The 22954-nt window shown below is 42.5% G+C and overlaps 1 protein-coding gene across 16 annotated transcripts in view; it reads right to left on the bottom strand.

Moving 5' to 3' along the window:
• SERGEF (secretion regulating guanine nucleotide exchange factor) overlaps positions 1–22954 on the bottom strand; it is a 225045-nt gene that overhangs the window by 74213 nt on the left and 127878 nt on the right. For 7 of the 16 annotated variants that reach the window (XR_010147502.1, XR_001707187.3, XR_010147503.1 and 4 more), the window contains one exon: positions 15956–15992. The exons of 5 other annotated variants lie outside the window; for them this stretch is intronic. Coding sequence is in view for 7 of the 11 variants with exons in the window: in XM_003312938.4 (XP_003312986.1) it covers positions 15956–15992 (37 nt within the window). In the remaining 4 variants the exon portion in view is untranslated. Of the gene's footprint in view, positions 1–1553; positions 1585–11253; positions 11341–15595; positions 15746–15955; positions 15993–22954 lie in introns of those variants that run through there. 4 more of the 16 variants (XM_016920525.3, XM_063783892.1, XM_063783895.1 and 1 more) reach the window with 3 other exon arrangements.

Below are 22954 nucleotides of genomic sequence, written 5' to 3' on the forward strand. Positions count from 1 at the left end.
TTCTTCATACTCATCCGTTAAGACCCACTTCAAGGATCATCTCTTCTAAGAAGCATTCCCTAACCCCATGTTAGGATGAAGGTGTGAATTTACAGCTAAACAAAACAGCCTCAAAGTGAGAGAGCTAGTAGAGACCTCAAAGATTATCTTACTCAGTTCTCCTATTTTATCCATAAAGAAAAGGAGGCCTGTAGAAGGAAAGTGGCCTGCCCAAGGTGTCAGCAGCTTGTCTAGTACTCAGGTATTCTGTCCCAGTACTCTTCTATTGCATGGTACAGCTTCTTAATAAATGAATTCATGAATGGACAAATAGGCAAACCGAATGTTGCTAAAGCACTGCCCAGGGACAGCACGGTGAATGAGTAGTCACAGCTGTTCTACATTTAAGGGCTTTAGGTGCACCAAGGAGGAACAGAGGATTCCAGAGGCAAGAGGCAGCAGGGACAGCAGTCATAGGACAGGTGATACAGAGGGGCACTAACATAAGCTGAGGCCTGTGGATGCGGAGAGGCAATACTGTGAGTCTGAGTTTTGCAGATACAATGGTGCTGCCCAGGCTCAGGAAGCTAGTGCCTGTCTAAGGAAGGACAGAGCAGGCTCATGGGCTGGACTGCTTGGCCATTGTCAAAGCTGCCCAATGTCACATGTGGTTGTCCCCTAGTTGCTATGCTCTGGTAGATAAGACAAAAGGATGGGGGCTGGTCTCTGCCCCTACAAACAAGTACCATCAGTAATGCTAGCTCTGCTGTTGCTTTTTCCTGTCTTCCAAAGCCACATGCATATTAAAAGTTCAGTTTATGCTGCTTGATATGCTAATTAACCTAAGTCAAACCTCTGCAGGGAGCAGCACAAGAAGCGGCAAGTGCAGACCTTGCAGTCAGCAGGCCTTAGTTTGAATTCTGGGCTCTACTTCTTTGAGTTCTCATCCGAAAAACGGGGACAATTTCTATCTACTTTCTACCCTGCATGGTGATAACTAAGTGAGATGATATATGCAAAATGTTCAGAATAGTGTCAGCACTTTGTACTTAACTACATCACTTCAGTTTTACTCTGTAAAAAGGTATTCTCCTTTAGCGAAAAAAAAGTTTTATCTGCTATAATTGTCAACTTCTGAAGAATCTTCCTAAATAACCCACAATAGTTCTACACTGTCTAAGCAATAAAGTCAATGCCCTTCAGCATGCTGTTGGAGACCTGGTCCTAAGCTGTTTTGCTGGCTGACCACTTGTCCCTCAACCATTCACACTTTAGAGCCTTCTTTCCCTTTGCTCATGCTTATCCCTCAGCACAGAATGCTGCTCTTTACCCTTCCTCCACTCAGGAGCCACTTCTTCCACAAGGATTTCCAAAATTAATCATTCTTACCTCTTCATTCTTTCTCCTAGTTCTTATCTGGTCTGCTTTGTATTCATTCATTCATTCATTCATTCATTCAGTATTTAAGTCCAAAGTATGGCCAAATTTAATTCCCATAGCTCTCTTTCCCACTAAATGTGAGTTCCATGAATGTGAATTCCATGAATGTTGTATTCCTCCACAGCATCCATAACACTACATGGCACATCATCAGCCACTAGTAAGCTGAAAGGAGAGAATGAGGAAATATTGCATATAATGTTCATCGAGTATTTAACAAACACTTGAAGCACCTATTGCATGCAAGGCAAGTATAGATGGTCTGAGTCTATGAAGATGTTCAACACAGTTTGTGGACATGAAGACAGACTTTGAGAGTTGCAGAAGACTTTAGAAATTGTCTAGTCCAGCTCCCACATTTCCCAGATGGGGATTCTAGAGGCCCAGAGAAGGAGAGTAACTGCCTAGGATAACACAGAGAGTTATCACCATAACTCTAGTTATGGCGCACAGTGGAAGGCTATCTCTAACTTGCTCTAATATTTTGTATTTTCCTCTTTGAGTTCACATTAGATTTACTTTCACAAGGCCTCAAGCCTCTTGAGTAACTGTAAACAAGTGCAGTGGGTCACAAATGCAGTTTCTACTACTGTAAGCAACCCTAAAAGGACCAGAGCATTGTGCTAAACAGGTGGTCAACCTTGTGCCTAAAATGACCAGCACGAAAGAGTAATTTAGCAAGTATGGGAGCCTCCTCAACAGCCTGGCACCCTCACCTGTGGTGTCATATAGAATGACTCCTGTGGAGTGATATAAATGTCGCTTCTTTAGGAACAGTGAAAAATCCACCTTGATTGAGAGGTAAAAAGTTACATCTTGGGATTTGAAGCTATGCCTTGAAAATGTATGACTTAACAGAAATGTGACTTGAGCAATAAGCAAGATTCTGTAAAAAAAAATCTCTGTATTTATTGTGAAACATCTTTCTTAAATGTAAAAGGTTTATCACGTTTCTGGCCTGTTGGAGAGGAAAATATGGTGCCCCAAGCGGCCAGGTGTGGTGGTGGCAACGAATATATCAGTTCCAGGGCTGAGAAAGGCAAGATCTGGGACAGAGCACTGGTAACCAAGAGAGCTAAAAAACTGTTGCTCTGCCTTTAGCTGCTGTCTCCCTGTCTGGCAAACAGCTCAGGCAACCACTTGAGAAAGCCCCTTGAGAACCAGGCACCATCTCCTTCTGAATAGCACAAGATAGACTTGAGTGCTAGTCCCAGCTCTGCTACTGACCAGCTGTGCAATTTTGGGTAATGCCTTAGGACTGCTCTTGTAGCAACAGGACGCAGGAAGGCAGCCAAAGAATTCAATAAACAGTTTTGAGATAACTGATCAGCCATTTAAAAAATTGTGAGGCTGAATGCACACCTGACTTATACCAGGATAAATTCCAAATGGATCGAAGATTTAGATGCCAAAAATAAAACCATAAAAATATAGTCATGCTATTTTGTTGACCGAAACATCACCAAGTTTCGGTCAACAACTGGACCATATATACAATGGTAGTCCCATAAGATTATAAGGGAGCTCAAAAAATTCCTATTGCCTACTGCCATAGTAGCTGTGATAATGTTGTAACACAACACATTACTCATATGTTTGTGATGATGCTGGTGTAAACAAACCTACTGTGCTTCTAGTCATATAAAAGTCTAGCACATACAATTATGTACAGTATGTAATAATACTTGATAAGTAAATGACCATGTTACTGGTTTGTGTATTTACTATACTATATTTTTTATTGTTATTTTAGAGTTCATTCCTTCTACTTATTTTTTTTTTAAGTTAACTGTAAAAATACCTCCTAAAAGGCAGGTCCTTCAGGAGATATTCCAGAAGAAGGCATTGTTACCATTGGAGATGATGGCTCCATACATGCCTCTGAAGACCTTCCAGTGAGACAAGATGTGGAGGTGAAAGACAGTGATATTGATAATTCTGACCCCGTACAGGCCTGAGCTAATGTGTGTCTTTGTGTTTTAAACAAAAAAGTTTAAAAAGCAAAATAATAACAATTTAAGAAATAGAAAATAGCTTATAAAATATATTTAAAAATATTTTTGTACTGTGTACAATGTGTTTTAAGCTGTGTTATTATAAGAGTAAAAAAGTTTTTTAAAGTTCATAAAGCAACATGTTATAGTAAGCTATGGTTAATTTACGTTTGAAGAAAGAGATTTTTTTGTGTAATTTATTGTAGCCTAAGTGCACAGTATTTACAGCCTAAGTGTATAGTGTTTATAAAGGCTACAGTAGTATATAATAATGTCCTGGGCCTTCATATTCACTCATCACTCACTCACTGACTCACCCAGAACAACTTTCAGTCCTGAAAGCTCCATTCATAGTAAGTGCCATATACAGATGTATCATCTTTAATCTTTTGTACCATATTTTGCCTGAGAAAGGCAAGACCTGGGACAGAGCACTGGTAACCAAGAGAACTAAAAAACTGTTGCTCTGCCTTTAGCTGCTGTCTCCCTGTCTGGCAAACAGCTCAAGCAACCACTTGAGAAAGCCCCTTGAGAACCAGGCACCATCTCCTTCTGAATAGCACAAGATAGACTTGAGTGCTAGTCCCAGCTCTGCTACTGACCAGCTGTGCAATTTTGGGTAATGCCTTAGGGCTGCTCTGGTAGCAACAGGACCCAGGAAGGCAGCCAAAGAATTCCATAAATAGTTTTCAGATAACTGATCAGCCATTGTGTTACAATTGCCTACAGTATTCAGTACAGTAACATGCTGTCCAGGTTTATAGCCCAGGAGCAACAGGCTAAACCACATAGCCTAGGTGTGTACTAGGCTATACCATCTAGGTTTGTTAAGTACACTTTATATTGCTTATGACAAAATCATCTAATGACACATTTCTCAGAACATATCCCCTCTTTTTGAGAGAGGGAGTCTTGCTCTGTCACCCAGGCTGGAGTCCAGTGGCAGGATCTTGGCTCGCTACAACCTCCGCCTCCCTGGTTCAAACAATTCTTGTGCCTCAGCCTCCCGAGTAACTGGGATTACAGGCATGTGCCACTAAGCCCAGCTAATTTTTTTGTATTTTTAGTAGAGACACGGTTTCACCATTTTATTAGTCTGTTTTAACACTGTTAATAAAGACAACCCAAGACTGGGTAATTTATAAAAGAAAGAGATTTAATGGACTTACAGTTCCATGTGGTTGGGGAGGCCTCACAATCGTGGCAGAAGACAAGGAGAAGCAAGTCACATCTTACACTGATGGTGGCAGGCAAAGAGAGAGCTTGTGCAGAGAAACTCCCCTTTTTAAAACCATCAGATCTCGTGAGACTTATTCACTATCACAAGAGCAGCACAGGAAAGACCTGCCTCCGTGATTCCATTACCTCCCACTGTGTCTCTCCTACAACACGTGGGAATTCAAGATGAGATCTGGGACACAGCCAAACCATATCATTCCGCCCCTGGCCCCTCCTAAATCTCATGTCCTCACATTTCAAAACCAATCATGTTTTCTTAACAGTGTCCTAAAGTCTTAACTCATTTCAGCATTAACTCAAAAGTCCACAGTCCAAAGTCTCATATGAGACAAGGCAAGTCCCTTCTGCCTATGAGCCTGTAAAATCAAAAGTAAGTTAGTTGCTTCTTAGATACAATGGGGGTACAGGCTTTGGGTAAATATAGCCATTCAAAATGGGAGAAATTGGCCAAAACAAAGGGGCCACAGGCCCCATGCAAGTCCAAAATCCAGTAGAGTAGTCAAATCTTAAAGTCCCAAAATGATCTCCATTGCCTCCATGTCTCACAGCCAGGTCATGCTGATGTTAAGAGGTGGGTACCCATGGTCTTGGGCAGCTCTGCCCCTGTGGTTTTGCAGGGTACAGCCTCCTTCCTAGCTGCTTTCATGGGTTGGCACTGAGTGTCTGTGGCTTTTGCAGGTGCACAGCTGTCAGTGGATCTAGCATTCTGGGGCCTGAAGGATAGTGGACCTCTTCTCACCGCTCCACTAGGCAGTGCCCCAGTAGGGAGTCTGTGTCGGGGCTCTGACCCCACTTTTCCCTTCCACACTGCTCTAGCAGAAGTTCTCCATGAAGGACCCACCACTGTAGCAAAATTTTGTCTGGGCATCCAGGAATTTCCATACATCTTCTGAAATCTAGGCAGAGGTTCCCAAACCCCAATTCTTGACTTCTGTGCACTCGCAGGCGCGACACCATGTGGAAGCTGCCAAGGCTTGAGGCTTGTACCCACTGAAGCCACGGCCAGGGCTCTACATTGGCCCCTTTCAGCCACAACTGGAGTGGCTGGGACACAGGGCACCAAGTCCCTAGGCTGCACACAGTAGGGGCACCCTGGACCCAGCCCAGAAAACCATCTTTTCCTTCTAGGCCTCTGGGTCTGTGATAAGAGGGGCTGCCATCAAGACCCCTGACATGCCCTGGAGACATTTTCCCTATTGTCTTGGGGATTAACATTTGGCTCCTTGTTACTTATGCAAATTTCTGCAACTGGCTTGAATTTCTCTTTAGAAAAATGGGATTTTCTTTTCTATCACATCATCAGGCTGTAAATTTTCTGAAACTTTATGCTCTGTTTCCCTTTTAAAACTGAATGCCTTTAACAGTGCCCAAGTCACCTCTTGAATGCTTTGCTGCTTAGAAATTTCTTCCACCACATACCCTAAATCATTTCTCTCAAGTTCAAAGTTCCACAAATCTCTAGGGCAGAGGCAAAATGCCACCAGTCTCTTTGTTAAAACACAACAGGGATCACCTTTACTCCAGTTCCCAACAAGTTCCTCATCTCCATCTTAGACCACCTGAGTCTGGATTCCATTGTCCATATCATTATCAGTATTTTGATCAAAGTCACTCAACAAGTCTCTAGGGGGCTCCAAACTTTCCCACATTTTCCTGTCTTCTTCTGATCCCTCCAGACTGTTCCAACCTCTGTCTGTTAACCAGTTCCAAAGTCGCATCCACATTTTCAGGTATCTTTTCAGCAGCACCCTACTCCTGGTATCAATTTACTGTATTAGTCCATTTTCATGCTGCTAATAAAGACATACCTGAGACTGGGCAATTTACGAAATAAAGAGATTTAATGGACTTACAGTTCCACATGGCGGGGGAGGCCTCACAATCATGGCAGAAAGCAAGGAGGAGAAAGTCACATCTTACATGGATGGTGGCAGGCAAAGAGAGAGCTTGTGCAGGGAAACTCCCCTTTTTAAAACCATCAGATCTCGTGAGACTTATTCACTATCATGAGAACAGCATGAGAAAGACCTGCTCCCATGATTCAATTACCTCCCACAAGGTCACTCCCCACAACACATGGGAATTCAATATGAGATTTGGGTAGGGACACAGCCAAACCATATCAGCCATGTTGACCAGGCTTGTCTCAAACTCCTGGCCTTAAGTGATCAGCCTGCCTTGACTTCCCAAAGTGCTGGGATTACAGGGGTGAGCGACTGACCCTGGCCACGTATCCCGATTTTTAGGCAATGCATGACCATACTAGAATAAAATATAAAGAAAGACCATTATACTCCGGAGTAGAGAAGGATTCCCTGACTCAAAATCCAAAAGCCATACAGGAAAAGACTGATACATTTAATCTATAGTAAAATAAAAGGTTGCATGACAAAATATTACAGACAAAATAAACAAAAACATCAAAAACAAAAGATAAAAAGCTGGGAAAATACATTTGCAATTCAAATCACAGAACAATGCCTGATCTCCCTAATATGTAAAGAACACCTAGACATTTATTAGAAAAAGACTGACAATATAAAAGGCTGTCTTAGTCCTTCTGGGCTGCTATAACAAAATACCTTAGACTGGAAAATGTATAAATAATACAAGTTCTGGAGGCTGGGAAGTCCAAGATCAAGGTACCAGCTGATCTGATGGTATATAGTGAGGGCCTATTCCTTTTAGATGGCACCTTTTAAATGTCCTCACATGGCAAAAGGGGTGAACAAGCTCCCTTGGACCTCTTTTATAAGGGCACTAACCCCATTCTTGAGGGTAGAGCCCTCATGACCTAATCACCTCCCAAACACCCCACCTCTTAATGCTATCACGTTAGGGAATAAATATCAACATAAAATTTTTTGAAAGACACAAACATTCAGACTCTATAGCAAGGCAAAGGATATTGAGGTAGAAAAAATAATGGCCTCCTAAAGATGTCCATGTCCTAATTCCTAGAGCCTATGAATATGTTTTGTTACATGGCAAGGGGAACTGAGTTATCAGATAAAATTAAGGTTGCTAATTAGCTGATATTAAGACAGGGAGTGATATGGTTTAGCTGTGTCCCCACCCAAAATCTCATCTTGAATTGTAATACCCATAATCGCCACATGTCAAGGGAGAGACCAGGTGGAGGTAATTGAATCAGGGGGGCAGTTTCCCCCATGCTGTTCTTGTGATAGTGAGTAAATTCTCATGAGATCTGATGGTTTTATAAGGGGCTCTTCCCCACTTCATTTGGCACTTCTCCTTCCTGCCACCTTGTGAAGAAGGTGCCTTGCTTCCCCTTCACCTTCCCCCATGATTGTAAGTTTCCTGACGCCTCCCCAGCCACACTGAACTGTGAGTCAATTAAACCTCTTTCCTTTATAAATTATCCACTCTTGGGCAGTTATTTACAGCAGTATGAAAATGTACTAATACAGGGAGATTATGCTGGATTATCCAGGCAGGGATGATGTAATCAGAAAGGTCCTTAAATGTAGAAAAGGGAGGCAGAAGAGTCAGTGTCAGAGTGATGCAGTAGGAGAAAGACTTGAAAAGCTATGGCTGGCTTTGAAGATGGAAGAGGTCATAAGTCAAGGAATATAGGTAGCCTTTAGTAGCTAGAAAGGGCAAGAAAATGGAACTTCCAGGAAGGAATGAAGGCTGCCAACAGCTTGATTTTAGCCAAGTGAGACCCATCTTAGATTTCTGACCTCAAACTTGAAGATAATACATTTGCCTTGTTTTAAGCCATTAATTTTATGGTAATTTGTTATAGCAACAATGAACAAAACTAATACGGGTGTGAATGGAAAACTCCTCATAAAAGAGAAAATACAAATAGTTCTTGAACATATAAAAAGATGCTCAACCTTCATTTATAATAACTAAAATTAGACAGATTAAAAAGGCCACAATAATCTTAAAAAAGAACAAAGTAGGAGGGCTTATAATGCTAGATATCAAGATTTATTATAAAGCTACAATAATCAAGCTAGTGTGATACTAGCATACAAACGGAAAAACAAACTAATAAAAAAGAATCTAAAAGCACGTCAACACATATATGCAGTCTCTTGATTTATAACAAAGGTACCTCCACAATTCAGTGGTAAAAAATGAACTTTTCAATAAATGGTTCTAAATGTTTAAAAAAACTAACTTGAGATGGATTTTAGGCCTAAATATAAAAGGCAAAATAATAAAGCTTCACAAAGAAGACATAAGAATACTTCCATGATCTTGGAATGGGTAAAAATGTCTTAAGTAGGGCACAAATACCTCAAACCATTAAAGGAATGGTCAATAAACTGGACTTCATTAAAATAAATAACTATTCATCAAAAGACACGATTAAGAGAGTAAAAGAGTAAGCCACACGAGGTCAGGAGATAGAGACCAACCTGGCTAACATGGTGAAACCTCGTCTCTACTAAAAAATACAAAAAATTAGCCGGGTGTGGTGGCAGGCGCCTGTAGTCCCACCTACTCGGGAGGCTGAGGCAGGAGAATGGCGTGAACCCAGGAGGCGGAGCTTGCAGTGAGCCGAGATTGTGCCACTGCACTCCGGCCTGGGTGACAGAGCAAGACTCCATCTCAAAAAAAAAAAAAAAAAAGAGTAAGCCACTGGCTGGGAGAAGATGTTTGCAATATACATATTCAACAAAGGACTGGAATCTACAAGATATAAGGGATGCCTGCAAATCACTAAGAAAAACATAGACAAAACCCAACTTAAAACAATGGGCAAAGACTTAAAGTCTTTGGACTTAAGTCTTTGGATCTGACAAAAGAAGCCACCCAAATGGCCTATAAGCATGTAAAAAGGTACTCCACATCATTAGTTATGAGAGAAATGCAAATTAAAATCAGTGAGATTCCATACTGCACACTCAACAGAATTGCCTAAATCTATAAGATTGAAAATATCTGGCGAGAGTATAGCACAAATGGAACTCTCATATTGCTGGTGGGGGTGTAAATTGGTGCAACTACTTTAAACACTGTTGCGCAGTATTTACTAATACTAAATATGAACTAGAATTCCTAGTCTTAATCATGCGCCCAAGAGAAATAAATGCACATGTCTATCAAAAGGCGTGTATAAGAATGTACGTAGCATCCCCAAACTAGAAACAACCCAAATGTTCAACGGTTAAATGGTTAAATAAGTTGTGGTATATTTATACAGTAGAATATTACCAAGCATTACAAAATTACTGCTACACACAACATGAATGACTCTTAAAGACACAATGTGTTGAACAAAAGAAGCCAAACACCATTCACGTGAAGTTCAAACAAAGGCATCTTTGGAGACAGAAGTCAGAAGAACGGTTACCTCTGGGGGTGGGTTATAGACAGAGATGGAGCATGAACTAGTCTTCCAGGGTGCTGGAAATGTTCTATATCTTGCTCTGGATGGTGTTTTCTTAAGTACATATATATGTAAAAATTCATCATCTGAACCCTTAAGATTTGTGAACTTTACTATATTATATACGTTATACTTCAACTTAAAAAGATAAACAAAAACTACCCTGAGTAGTTGCTTACCTATCAGACTGGCAAAAATCCAAGAGTTTCTTAATATATCCTATTAAGGAGGCTGCAATAAACAAGCACCCTTATACCTTGCTAGTGGAAGTGAAAAATGGTATAGCCCCTTTGGAGGCCAATTTTGAAGTACATTGCAAAATTACAAATACATTTATACTTTGACACAGTAATTTCACTTCTAGGAACTTATAACTATACTCTCCTACACAAGAAATAACATACATAGAAGGTCATTCACTATAGCGTTGCTTATAATAACAAAAGACTAGAAATTACATAAATGTCCATGAACAGGTCACTAGTTAAATAAATCAAGATACATAGGAACTTTGGAATATTATGTAACTGTAAAAAAAGAACTAGGACAGCTTTTATACTGATATGGAAAGATCTCCCAGAAAAATTGTTGAGAAAAATCAGGCAGTGAGAACTGAGTATAGTATGCTACCATTTATGTAAAAGGAAGGATAAAAACATATCTTAGTATTCACTTACATATGTAAAAGGACACTAGAAGGATACAGAAGAAACTAGTAACAGGCATTACCTGCACATGTGGTAGAAGGGTTTTGGGAGCTAGAGAGAGGGGGAGAGCATGGAAGGGAGTTTTTCATCTTAAATACTGAAACAAAAAGATGAAGTACTCCTGTCTGGTGGCTTTAAAAACAGGCCAGACTGTCACCAGTCTGCAGGAAGGCAGCATCGGTCCACAGGCTCTGAAATTAGAGGTGTGGGTAAAAGACCTAACACACAAATTCTTCCTACTTGTGTGACCTGGGCGGAGTAAACTGCTCACCTTCAGCTTCATTCTCCCTTACCTAGAAGATGGGATTAACCAGAGTACGAGCTCATCAATTTGCTGTGAGGATTAAATGGGATGAGGTAGGTAAAGCATTTACATTCTGCCTATCTCATTGTGCATAGAAACATACAAGTTTGTATCTGCCTCTAAGCTCTCTACAAGGCCCTAGGGTTTGGAGATATCACCACTCAGAGGAATATCCAGTGCCAAAAAAAGAGTTATTTCTCTATTTTCCTATTAAATTCTTACATGAAATTGCTTGATGGTTTCATGCCAAGGTTAGATGTTCTGCCATACATATTATAAAGGTACAATGGTTCAACAGTTGAAAATCATCTGTGAAATGAAAAAAAAAATCCATGCATATATTATAGCTCCAATTTAGTAAAAGAACTGGCTCTGCTTGGAGGAGGAGGAGGAGGAGGAGGAGGAGGAGGCATCACACTTTCCTGCCAATAACCAACCCTTTAACAATGCCTGTCTGGCAAGCCTGAGTGCTCCAGGAAAGGGCCACCAATAAAATCCTTCCAAGGGTCTGTGTGGAGCAGGGAGAGAGGAAACGCAGTCAGCTCTTTTTTCTCCGCAGGAAGGGAAGACAAAACAACTGCACATCAGGAAGAAGGCAAACAAATTGCCAGTTCAAGCCAAAATAAGCTGCTCCTGGTGGAAGCACAACAGCTGGAGCCAATTCATCTAGACACAGAGGTGAGGGGCCTGAAAACAGAGCTGGATCTGGGGACCCTGCCTCTGAAAGGCAGGGGTCTTCTCAGCAAGTGATGGCCACATGCCCTCAGTTCACCTCAGTCTATGCCCACAAATGGGAGTTAGCCAGTGAGCTTTGTCAGATGTGGAAAGAAATCCTAGGTGGAAAGGAAGAGAGTGAATTAGTGAAGCAGCCAAGTGGACAACACCTGCGGAGCACCTGTGACATGGCAGGTACTGAGCATGTACTTGACATACCTATGCCATTGGGAAGAACAACTTCTGGGAGTGGGTATCATGATGTCGATTTTACAAATGAGGAATCAGGCTTGGTGAGGCAGAGTGATTGTACAAGGCATATAGGCAGAGAATGCCCAAGCCAGCCATGGTCAATGGCCTCAGCTCTCTCTTTTCTGATTGTCACCTGAGTCTCTCTATGCTCAGCTCTAACAGTTCTTCCTTAGTCTAAAGCAGGAACTCATACCACTTCACCATTCTGTCTAGTCATGGGGGCACCTGGTGGCAAAGACAAAACATGTCAAGAGAAACTTAATTGGAAAACTAAGGAAGTAACTAAACCAAATTTCAAAAGAAGGGAAACAAAGAAACCCAGAAGCACATAAAGCAGCAGAGTAAAATTTCCATCTTCTCAAGAAACTGAAATGTGGCTTCCATGGGGCTTGCTTCAGGCTGGAACATGCAGGGCCTGAGTCCCTGTCTGGGACAACGAATAGCAGAATCCTGTCCTTGAACAAATCTGGGCTAGGACTGTTTCCAGGGCTGCTTGGATGTGCAGATTCCCCAGTGGGAACCCCAGGCTCCAGTTTACAAATCCATCCTGCAGCTATGCTGAGATCTTGCTGTGGACCCTGATATCCAGGCTGGGAAAGACACTTCCTTCTCTAGCTCCTGAGATTCCTACCCTGGCCTCAGGCTTATAATTACTTCCTTCCTTGAGGTCTTAATATAGAATAATAATAATAGCAGCTAACATTTATTGAGTCTTTACTTTTGTGTTAGGCATTGTTCTTAGCACTTTACCTAACAACCCTATGAAGTCAATAATATTATATCCCAGATGAGGTGATCAAGATATAGAGAAGGTAAGCCACTTATACAGGTTACACAGCTTGTAAGTGGAGAAGACAGAATCTGGATCCAGGCAATCTGTCCCCAGTGCCTGAGCTCTTCTTAACTACTACCCATACTACTTCAGGCCACTGGAAATGATAGAATAGAGGAGCAGTTTTGGAAGTCAGGCAGACAGCTCTACTATTTATTGCTGTAACCGTAGGACCAATTCAAACCAAGTAATCACTGCTTAAGTTACAGGTAGTGCAGAGCCAAAGTTACCTGGCATGCTCAGGAGAAAAGCTTTAGCAGCCTAATTGTTAGCATCACCAGCCTGGCTGACCAGCTGCACTGGCATCACCTGGGATTAGTTTAAAATGCCATAAAAGCTTGACCCACTCCCAGATCGGAGAGATGGATTTGAGCGTTGCCTCCCTGTCTCCTTGTCAATTGACTCACAATAAACTTTCTTTTCTCAAAGCCAGTGTCACAGTATTCGCTTCTATGTGCACTGGGCAGCGAGCCCATTGCTCAGGTAACACTGCCACTTATCTCTACAACCTGTTTAACCCATTTAACTTCTGAGTCTGTTTCGTCTCTACAAAGCAGATACAACAAATATACTTTGAGGAGTTGTGTCCATTAACCTAAGACAGACTAGGTTCTCAATCATGTCCTTTCACCATTCTCTGTTTCACCTCCCTTTCCAAGTTGATTCATTTGTCACACGTTCATTAGACATTAAGGTTGCTTCTACCCTTGGGCAAAGTTTGGCTGCTTTATGTTCTCTTCTAGTCTAGTCTATAACTATTTTGTGCCTTTTACATGTGGGACACAGCACCAGGCACTGAAGGGCTAGAGTTCAGGGAATGAAACTGAAGGCAGGGAAATCCCTCTAAAGCCGCAAAGGCAGTAGGATTGAGGGGAGGAGCTGAACCCCATGAGAAACATGGCTTTAAGCTGGCAGGAACTCTTCTTCACCTGCAACTTGTCTCCCTCTTGCTAGCCTCCTGCTAGGACTAACAGGCAGCTTCTTGTAGTTTCCTGTTTCAAAGCCTGCACCCTGCAGGGCACCCACTGAGGGCCTCATTCCTCCAGTGATGGAGAGCCTCTTGCTCCTGGCCGCCAGGCAGGTACATATGTGCAGAGCCCTGTGCCTGCACTCACTTTTCCTGACTCTGAAACCATTCATTCAGCAGTCTGTGAGCCAGGTCCCAGGCACTGGCGATAAAATGGAAAATAACAGGTCTGTCCTCAAGTGCTCGCCAGCATGCCCTATTCTCCCACTGCCTCTGATGGCCTCCACACAGGTAACACTGGACACATCTTTCCAGAATGTCATTGTTTCTCTTCCAACAAAGAAATATTTCACTAGAACAGTTACACTAACAAGTATTTCTCCCCTCCCACTACCCAACCAAGAGAAAAGAGAAACAAAAGGAATTTATATCTGCCAGCCATTTCACATAAATTATCTCACCTAATCACAATAATCCTGAAAGGTGGAATGATTACCCCCATTACAAAGATGAGAAGAATATGGACGCTCACACAGAGATGGAGCCAGTTTGAACCAAGGCTGTCTGCCTGCAGAGTCTTTTGCTCCTTCTACAGCCCCAGGCTGCCTACGTCAGCTCAGCCTGCTGCTTTGCTAGCTCTGACCCATTCCTTCATCTGGATTTTGTGCTTTCACAAATTTAGATTCCCTGCAATCTTCTTGTTTATGTTGGTCCCAGGGGAAGCCAGCCTCTCCCAGTCCAGTGATAGCAGTAGCAGCAATGTCCTAGGCACCGCCTTTGACTCTTTTGATTAGCTTGTCTTAATTACACCCAGGCCGAAGCAGTTCCGGTATAAAGTATCTGGTCCTGCTGCAAAGCATGCAGGTTTGCTGTTACATTTTCTAGCTCCTTCTCTAACTCCAGTCCCTGTTACTCCCCACCTCCTCTGCTGTCCTTGGTTCTGCCTCTTTGTACATCATGTTTGGGCCTGCAAAGTAGTGCTTCAAACTACTGCCACCCCAGGTAGCTGAGCCAGTCCAGCTCAATTCAGAAAAGAATGTGTGAGTCTCTGCTAAGAGCCACACACTGCTTTAGGTGCTGTGAATCGGCAAGAAACGAGAAAAACACAAGGGCCTGGCCTGGTAGAAGTTCAAAGTTAGAAGCTAGGAGACAGGAGTGGCCAGGAACAGAAATTATTGACACAAATCAGTCAGTGGTGGGGTTGTAACAAGAGTCCTAAAATATCAGAGCTGGAGGGAAACTTGGTTTTCTGTTTTAACTTCTCCATTTTACAGATGGGGAAACTAAAGCCTAGTGGAGGGCAATTACTTTAACATATAATATCAGGTAATAATAACGAACATTACCAAAGCCCCTACTAGGAGTTAAGCGTCATTCTATGTGCTTTACATATCTTAACTTATCCCTCCAACAACACTATGAGGTAGGCACTATTGCCCTCCCCATTTTAAAGATGAGCATAGAGAAGTCAATACCTTGTCCAAGTTCACATGGCTAGTAAGTAGAAGTCTGTACTGAACTCAGGCAGTCTGGCCCTACACTGCAGTCTCTTTAATGTACTGTGAGATGGAAACTGAGTCTACCTGTGGAAGTTAATGAGAAGGCTTCTTGAATGAATTACTCATAGATCTAATTATGAAAACACTAAACTATGATTATCCAGAGCCAACTAAGAGGAAGCCTCTATTAACCAGAGGTTTGAGTCCAACTGGGAGTTCCTGAGTGCCACTAAATACAAGGCAGCAAGGGCAGTGAGCAGAGCCGCATATTTCCAAAGAAAGAGCCAAACCAATAGGAAAGAACTTAGAATGGGGATTTATTTGAAAAACCAGAAGCAGTCCAATCATTCTTCCTTTTTATGTCTGGCTTTCTACACATGATGCCCCTCAGCCTGAGTTCTTTAATATGCTCGAATGCCACTTCCCGGGCAGGGAGGCCAGCTCAGTTACCTTAAAAAGATGCTCAATGATATGAATCGAAATATTCAGAAAAGGAGCTTCTAGTAAACCCTTGGTCAACCAAAAACTTCCATTTCCCCCAATCTCCCCTAACACACATGCATGAGTGCACGCACCATGGCTTTTGGTTAACCAAAAGTCTTCTCCAATTCTGCCACATGATTTTCAGAAGAAACAGTTATCAGTATAAAAATTACTTACCAATTATTGCCAAATTATGCTCTGAGCCACAAGAGACCTGTAAAAAAAAAAAAGACAAAGAAAATGGATAGATATTTCAGCCAGTATATTTTATAATCATAGTCCTTTTCTAATGACACTAACATCCATTTTTGGCAAAATTTAGGAAGGAAATAGAAAGAAGCATCACATACAAAAGTTAAGATTATAATTACAACACATTCACAGCTACATAAAAAGAAAATAAAAAATATTGAATGGAAATTCATTAGATATTAAAGTTGTCTTTAGCTAGTGAGATCATGAGTAATTTTTTAAATCCTTTCTTCCTTTTACTTTTTGTATTTTTCAAACTTTCTATAATGAGCATATGTTACTGTAAAAATGGAAAGATAAGGCAATAAAGATAACAATTTTTGAAAACTGAACTAAAAAGACCATCCCTCTCATATGGACTGATAAAATGAGCAAAGAATTCAGTGGAAACAGACTGGTCTGTGGAGAAATGTTTGACTTTTTCTCATCTGTCCACTCTCCCTTTCACCTACCAGCCACACAAACTATATGCAGTTCTTTCAACACATCATGTTCTCTCACACCTCTAGCCCCTTGCACATGCTTGTTCCTCTACTCAGAATGTCCTCTCCTCTACTGCATACCTAAACAATTTCTACTTATCCTTTAAAAATCTCAAAGTATCTACTAAGACTTCTTTGCTGTTGCTTCTAGGCAGACTCAGGTGCACCTGTCCTTATGCCCTTAAATGTACCCCCACCGTAGCAACCATCTTGTTGCCTTTTATCATTGTTTCCTGTCCTCTTATGAGACTACATCTATTTTGAGAACATGGTTGAGTCTCATTCACCTCTGTATTGCACAGATGGATTGGACAAGGCCTAGGATTCAGTTAACATCTGCTAAATGAGGGAATGAATGAAAGAACAAAGTACATAAAAGAACAAATACCTAATACATAAAAGACAATTTTTGGCTTTCTGAATCCAGAGTTTCCAACCAGTGGGAGATACTTCTTGCCCTTCAGTCTCCATATGTCCCAACTGCTAGCAGGAGGAAGTGACTGGGAATACAAAGGCATAAATGGTTCCCCAGGACTAATTAAGAGGAGCTCTAGACTTTAGAGAATTATCCTGTGACCTTTATCAGGATACTCACTTTAGCTCCTGGCAAGAGGAATGTTTCAAGTACTCTGGAATGTTAATACTGGAAGGGCCCTGGAGATCACCTATGTTATGAGAAGATGGAGGCTTGGGAGGGAGAAATAACTTACCTCAGGTCCCAGGGCAAGTCTGTGACAAAACTAAGACTAGAGCCATCATTCTATCCTCTACTTCTATGAAATCAGCTTTTTAAATTCACGTATGAGTGATTCCTTATTGAATGAGATCATGTGGTATTTGTCTGTCTGTGCTTGACTTATTTTACTTAAAATAATGTCTTCCAGGTTCATCCATGTTATTATATATGACTACAGTTAATCTATTATATTCTTGAAAAATTCTGAAAGTAGATTTTGTTTTCTCACCACAAAAATGACAACTATGTGAAGTAATATATGTTAATTAGCCAGTTTGGCCATTCCACAATGCGTATATATTTCAAAACATCATATTGTATACAGTAAACATATACAATTTTATCTGTCAATTAAAAAATAAAATAAAATAAAAAACTAAGACTAAAGCCACTCTGATTCTCTTAATTCTCCCACAAGTTCCTTTGGTAGTGTTTCTCATTCTCTCCTAGTGAAAACCACTTGGAAGTAATATTCAATGGTTCTTAGCTCAGGCCCCTGACAGTGTAGCTCAAAAGGCATTTCAGCATTAGAAGCCAATCTGCATATTCATAGGTGAGAAGGGGCAGCAAGGCTTCCTAGGCTTTTTCCTGTGTAGAAGCTGTGCTTCCCAGATCCCAGCTTCCACAGGGAAAAGGGTTACCCACACTTAAGTGGACTCCCTGACAGTGCTTAATTACCAGTAAGTATTTCCAGGTTGTTTAGTCTCTGAGCTCCTTTAAGGCTGGCTCTGTGTCTGATTGACCTGAGGGCTCCCACTATGCCTCACTCAGGACCATATACGCAGCACAAGTTCATTATATGCTTCCTGGCTGTAATGAGCCTGGTTCCCTAGGTCTGTTACAGGAAGATATTTAGATTGAAGAACTGGAGAAAACTCAGATGTCGAACAATTGGGAAATGCTTATGTAAATTATGGTAGAGCCATCTGATGGACTAATATGCAGCCTCGGAAAATGATGCTTATAATAATAGGAAAATATTCATGATATGAAAAATTACATAAAAATTGTATATGTAATATGATCTCAACTCTAAAATAAAGCATGAATAAGAATGGAAGGAGACACATCAAAATGTTAACAATGAGTATGATTTTTCTTTTTCTTTTTTTCTATACTCTGAATTTTATACAAAATTTTTATAATTAGGGAAAAATCTATTAAAAACTAGAAAAAATAAGTGTAATGCAGTTACCACCACAGAGAAAAAAACCCACCTGGGTATAAAATATACATGCTATAAAATCAGGAATGTTTAGAAGTAGTGGGGGAAAAGGATTTGAAGGAAATTTAAATTATAAGGGTAGCTGCATCATGGTGGTAAGATTGTAAGATATTTTTTCTACTATTCTCTATTTTCCAAATATTATTTAACTGTGGTGGCAGTAGTAGTGGTGGCTAGGGCAACAGTAACTGTAGGAATTAAAGCCAGCATATATTGAGGATTCATACGTGCCAGGTGTCATGCCAAGGTACTTTATAAACATTATCACATTTTAGTCATCACAACAATCTTTTCAGGTAAGTTCCACTTTGCTTATTTGAGACATAAGGAGACTGAGGCTCATACCTATTAAATAACCTTCACAGCTAGACAAGTGGCAGCAGCAGAACTAAAACCCAGGTCTGCCTGATCTCCAAGCTAGTGTTCTTTACTGCTACATCATGTTACTTTTGTTATTGTTTTAAAGTTATTTTATTTTACAAAATGCAGAGAGAGAAAAGCCCTGCTTCTGACTGCTGGGGTTCACCCTGGGGCTGTGACTGTAGAGCTGACCAGCCTTGAGGACCAGGGGCTTCCAGAAACAAGCCATTGACAAATGTCAGTATCAGACAGCACATTAATGAATGAGACAGTGATGAATTGATTTTGTCAAACCAATGTAGAGCTTGAAGCTCAAAGTTCCCCACTGCTTCTTGCTGTCTGTGTGCTGGCATAGAGGTCAGGAGACTGAACACCACAGGCTGCAAAATCCCAGTGTTATACTCCCTCAGTGAAACTGTTATCAATGACCATTTGCTTCATAATGCTCCTGTCGGCATCTACCCACTGCTCAGCTGCAGGCAGCTTTCTAGAAGATGCTGTTAACAATGGCAATGCGCCCAAGAGAAAGAGATTCAGGACCAGGAAGCTAGATGAGTCCCAGGTCCTCCTCTTTCTGGCTCTGAGACCTAAAGGGCAAGGTATTTGATTTGACCTCTTGGGCCTCAGTATTCTGAGGTGTAAAAAGTAGATAACAGTGTCTTCCCTGCCTGCCTTACAGAATTGCTAGAGAACAAATGAGACAATTTATCCCCTTACAGCCATGCATCCCGCCTTCCTCATGCACAAATCTGACCATGTCATGCCCATGTATAAAACCACAGGATCCCAGTGTTGGTAGGATAAAGCCTAAAACATCTTACAAGGCCCTCATGAATAGGTCCCTGTTTACCTCTCTGGCCTCATTTCCTCCCTCTGCTACTCATGAACCCTCAAACCAAATAATATAATCCTTTTGTTCTATTCACATCACATTACTTTTCTCTAAGAACATCACGCAATTTCAGGCCTTTATGCATGCTATGCTCCTTGCCTGAAATTTGCTTTCTCCCACTGTCTACCAAGGTAAATCTTTTAAGACTGCTCAGCCGGGTGTGGTGGCTCACGTGTGTAATCCCAGCACTTTGGGAGGCCAAGGCGGGGGGATCGTTTGAGGCCAGGAGTTCGAGACCAGCCTGGCCAACATGGTGAAACCCCGTCTCTACTAAAAATACAAAAATAATTGGTGGGGCATGGTGGCGGGTGCCTATGATCCCATCTGCTCAGGCTGAGGCAGAAGAATTGCTTTAACCTGGGAGGTGGAGGTTGCAGTGAGCTGAGATCACGCCACTGCACTTGAGCCTGGGCAACAGAGCAAGAGTCAGTCTCAAAAAAAAAAAAAAAAAGAAAAGAAAAAAAAGACTGTTCAAACATCACCTCCTGGTAAAGCCTTCCCTGACTTCTTCAGGCAGAGCCAGCTGCCCCGTCCTGGCTATTCCCACAGCACTATGTATCATGGCCCTTATCCCACTATGATGTCTGATCAGACTGTGCATGTGTTAGGTCCTCTGTCTCTCAGACATCTAGAAGACTGCCTGCTCAGTAGTCTTTCTGCACACAATCTAAGTACAGGGCATGGGGGTGAGGAGATGGCAGTACAAAGAGAAGGGACTCAGGGAAGGTATATGATCCCAAAGCAAGTATAAGCAGCAGTGTGGCCGATCCAGTCCAATTGGAGACAGACCCTGACATGCACAATGGGGACAAGGAGACAGCATTAGAAGGATACAGCATGAAGATGCTGGGGGCACTGAAAGCAGAGTAGGGTTCTTCTGGCAACTCCAGCACAGCAAAGCACAGAAGACTGTAACAGAAGTCAGTTATAGGAAACAGGACCCCACTATAGAAAAAGCAGGTTCCAGCTTGCTGATTGGGGCCTTCTGGAGAAGGGGGACACAACTCCCCAAGGGTAAGGGGTGAGAAGCAAAGGTGGCTGTGGAAAGCTGCTCTGTCTTAGTGCTTCCCAGAAATGAGAGAGGTCTACTCTGTTCAGGGACCTCAGCCTGCGAAGTCAGAGCTGCAAAAAACAAATTCCGAAACCCCAGTGCCAGAGGGATAAGATCTCCCACCCACCCACCAGGCTAGACTTCATCAGTTCTTGCAAGGCCAGTTAAAACTCTCCTAGGGGTGGGGTCTTAGAAAATACAGCTGGACCAGGGCAAGAGCTGACTGATAATATGCTCAGTAAATACATGTTGAATGCATTAATGAGTTAAACAAACGAATAATTTAAGCAAAAATTGGATGAATGTGAAAATGCTTGCCAACTGTTGGATGTGAGTACTTTGGTTCTTAGCAGTACAGTTGTACCTGTTTGTAAAAACAGCTGACTGGCTCTTATAGAATACTTATAGGCCAGGCACTTGGCTAACTGCTTTACCTATATTATCTCATATAGACTTACACAAAACCTAAGAGATTCCTTTGTTACAACCATTTTACAGATGAAGCTGCTGGGGTTCAGGGAAGCAAGGTAACTTGCGCAGTGTTTCACAGCTAGCGGAGGTGCAGGATTCTGTGATCCTTCAGGTTCAAGCTTTCTTCCTCAAAACGGTATGTACCCTTCCTTTTCTCATATTAGATGGAAATAAACCACCCATCCAGTTCCCTTACATCTGGCAAGCCCAGTGCCAGGGACGTAAGGCTGGGAGAGCCCTAGATTTATAGGACCCAAACAACATCCTGCCTGGGGCTAGGAGTGCCCACCTCTGGAATGATCAAGGAGCTGTTTCCAGGGATATTTCTTAGGGGAACGGCTGCAAAGTGGCAACAAAGTTCTGTCGCCTGCCCTCCTCATGGATACCCATGGCGACAGAACGCCGCCAGATTGTTCAAATCTGAACATTCTAAACGGGGAAATCGGGGCGCGGAAGAGTGGGGTGGGAAACGAACACCCGGTTGCGGACCAGAACTCAGGGTCAGGTACGCCAAGGAGAGGAAGTGAGGCGAGGCCAGCCCCACGCCACCAGCCAGGGGCCGCTTTCCTCTACCAGAGAGGGGTAGCCAGCCGCAGCCCAAAGGCCACCCAGGGTGCCAGATGGACAGCGAGGCCTGCTGATTGGTTCTCGCCGGGCGCCAATGAGCCCGGGCGCCTTCAGGTGCTATGGCAACGAGGCGTACGTGCGGAAACACGTGATGGCCAGGGTGGAAGGGGAGTAACGGGGTTTAGGTTGGTACGGTACTGGGTTATGCTCTGTGCCGCACTGCGAGCCCTTGGCGGGCACAGCCGCCAGGGTGGGAGAAGCGTGCCAGAAGCAGCTCCAGAATGGCAGCCTCAGCTGGCTGGGCAGCCTGCGCCGCCTGGGTTAACAGGGCGAGGGAATGGGCGTCTCGGTGCCGCCTTTGCTAGAGCTCTGCCCAAACCCGGTTTCCATCTGTGTATCTCTGGGGTGACAACCAGAATTTCCAAACTATTAGAAACGCAGTGCTTGGAAGCTGGGCACGTTTTACAGGCACACTGCAATCCAGTGAGCCACCAGAGTTCCACCCCTAAGCTCAGAAATGGTCCCAACTGGGGAAGGCCATGGCGACACCAGAGAGGCAGCACGGCTGTTTGCTTCTGGAAGAACCTAGCCTTACTAAGATATCTTTAACTCTCTCTGTGGGCTTGAATTTGTATTTTATTTCATATATATGTATATATATTATATATACATTTTTAAAAAAGCACATTGTATGTATGCCTGTGAAAAAAATGAGGCTTGAACTAGGTTCTGCTATCTTCCAGAGAAGCTGGGGTGAGAAGAAGAGAGCTAAAGTTTGGTTAAGTGCCTGGATGTCAAGCATGTGACATTATAGAATTTCACTTTACCTGCAATACCTCCCATCTTCACAGCCACTCTGAGAAGTGGGAATCTGTCTCCCTACATAGCAGGCCAGCAAACCCGCTCAGAGCAGTTAAGTCACTGGTCCCAGGTCTGCTTTGGTCCAAAGCCTGTAAGCTAACTCACTACACACACTGCCTCCTCCTCCTCTGATACTCTCCTCTTTTGATACAGAGTGTCCCTGTCACGAAGGCTCAAACTCTCAAGTAACAGTTCTAACTCTTTTCCTTATCTCTCTCCCACCCTTATATTTAGGCTGTCTCCAGATCCTGTTAATCCTGCCTTCTCAATGGTTCTCAA

This window comes from Pan troglodytes, chromosome 9 (genome assembly GCF_028858775.2).
Source record: "Pan troglodytes isolate AG18354 chromosome 9, NHGRI_mPanTro3-v2.0_pri, whole genome shotgun sequence".
NCBI classification, from domain to species: domain Eukaryota; kingdom Metazoa; phylum Chordata; class Mammalia; order Primates; family Hominidae; genus Pan; species Pan troglodytes.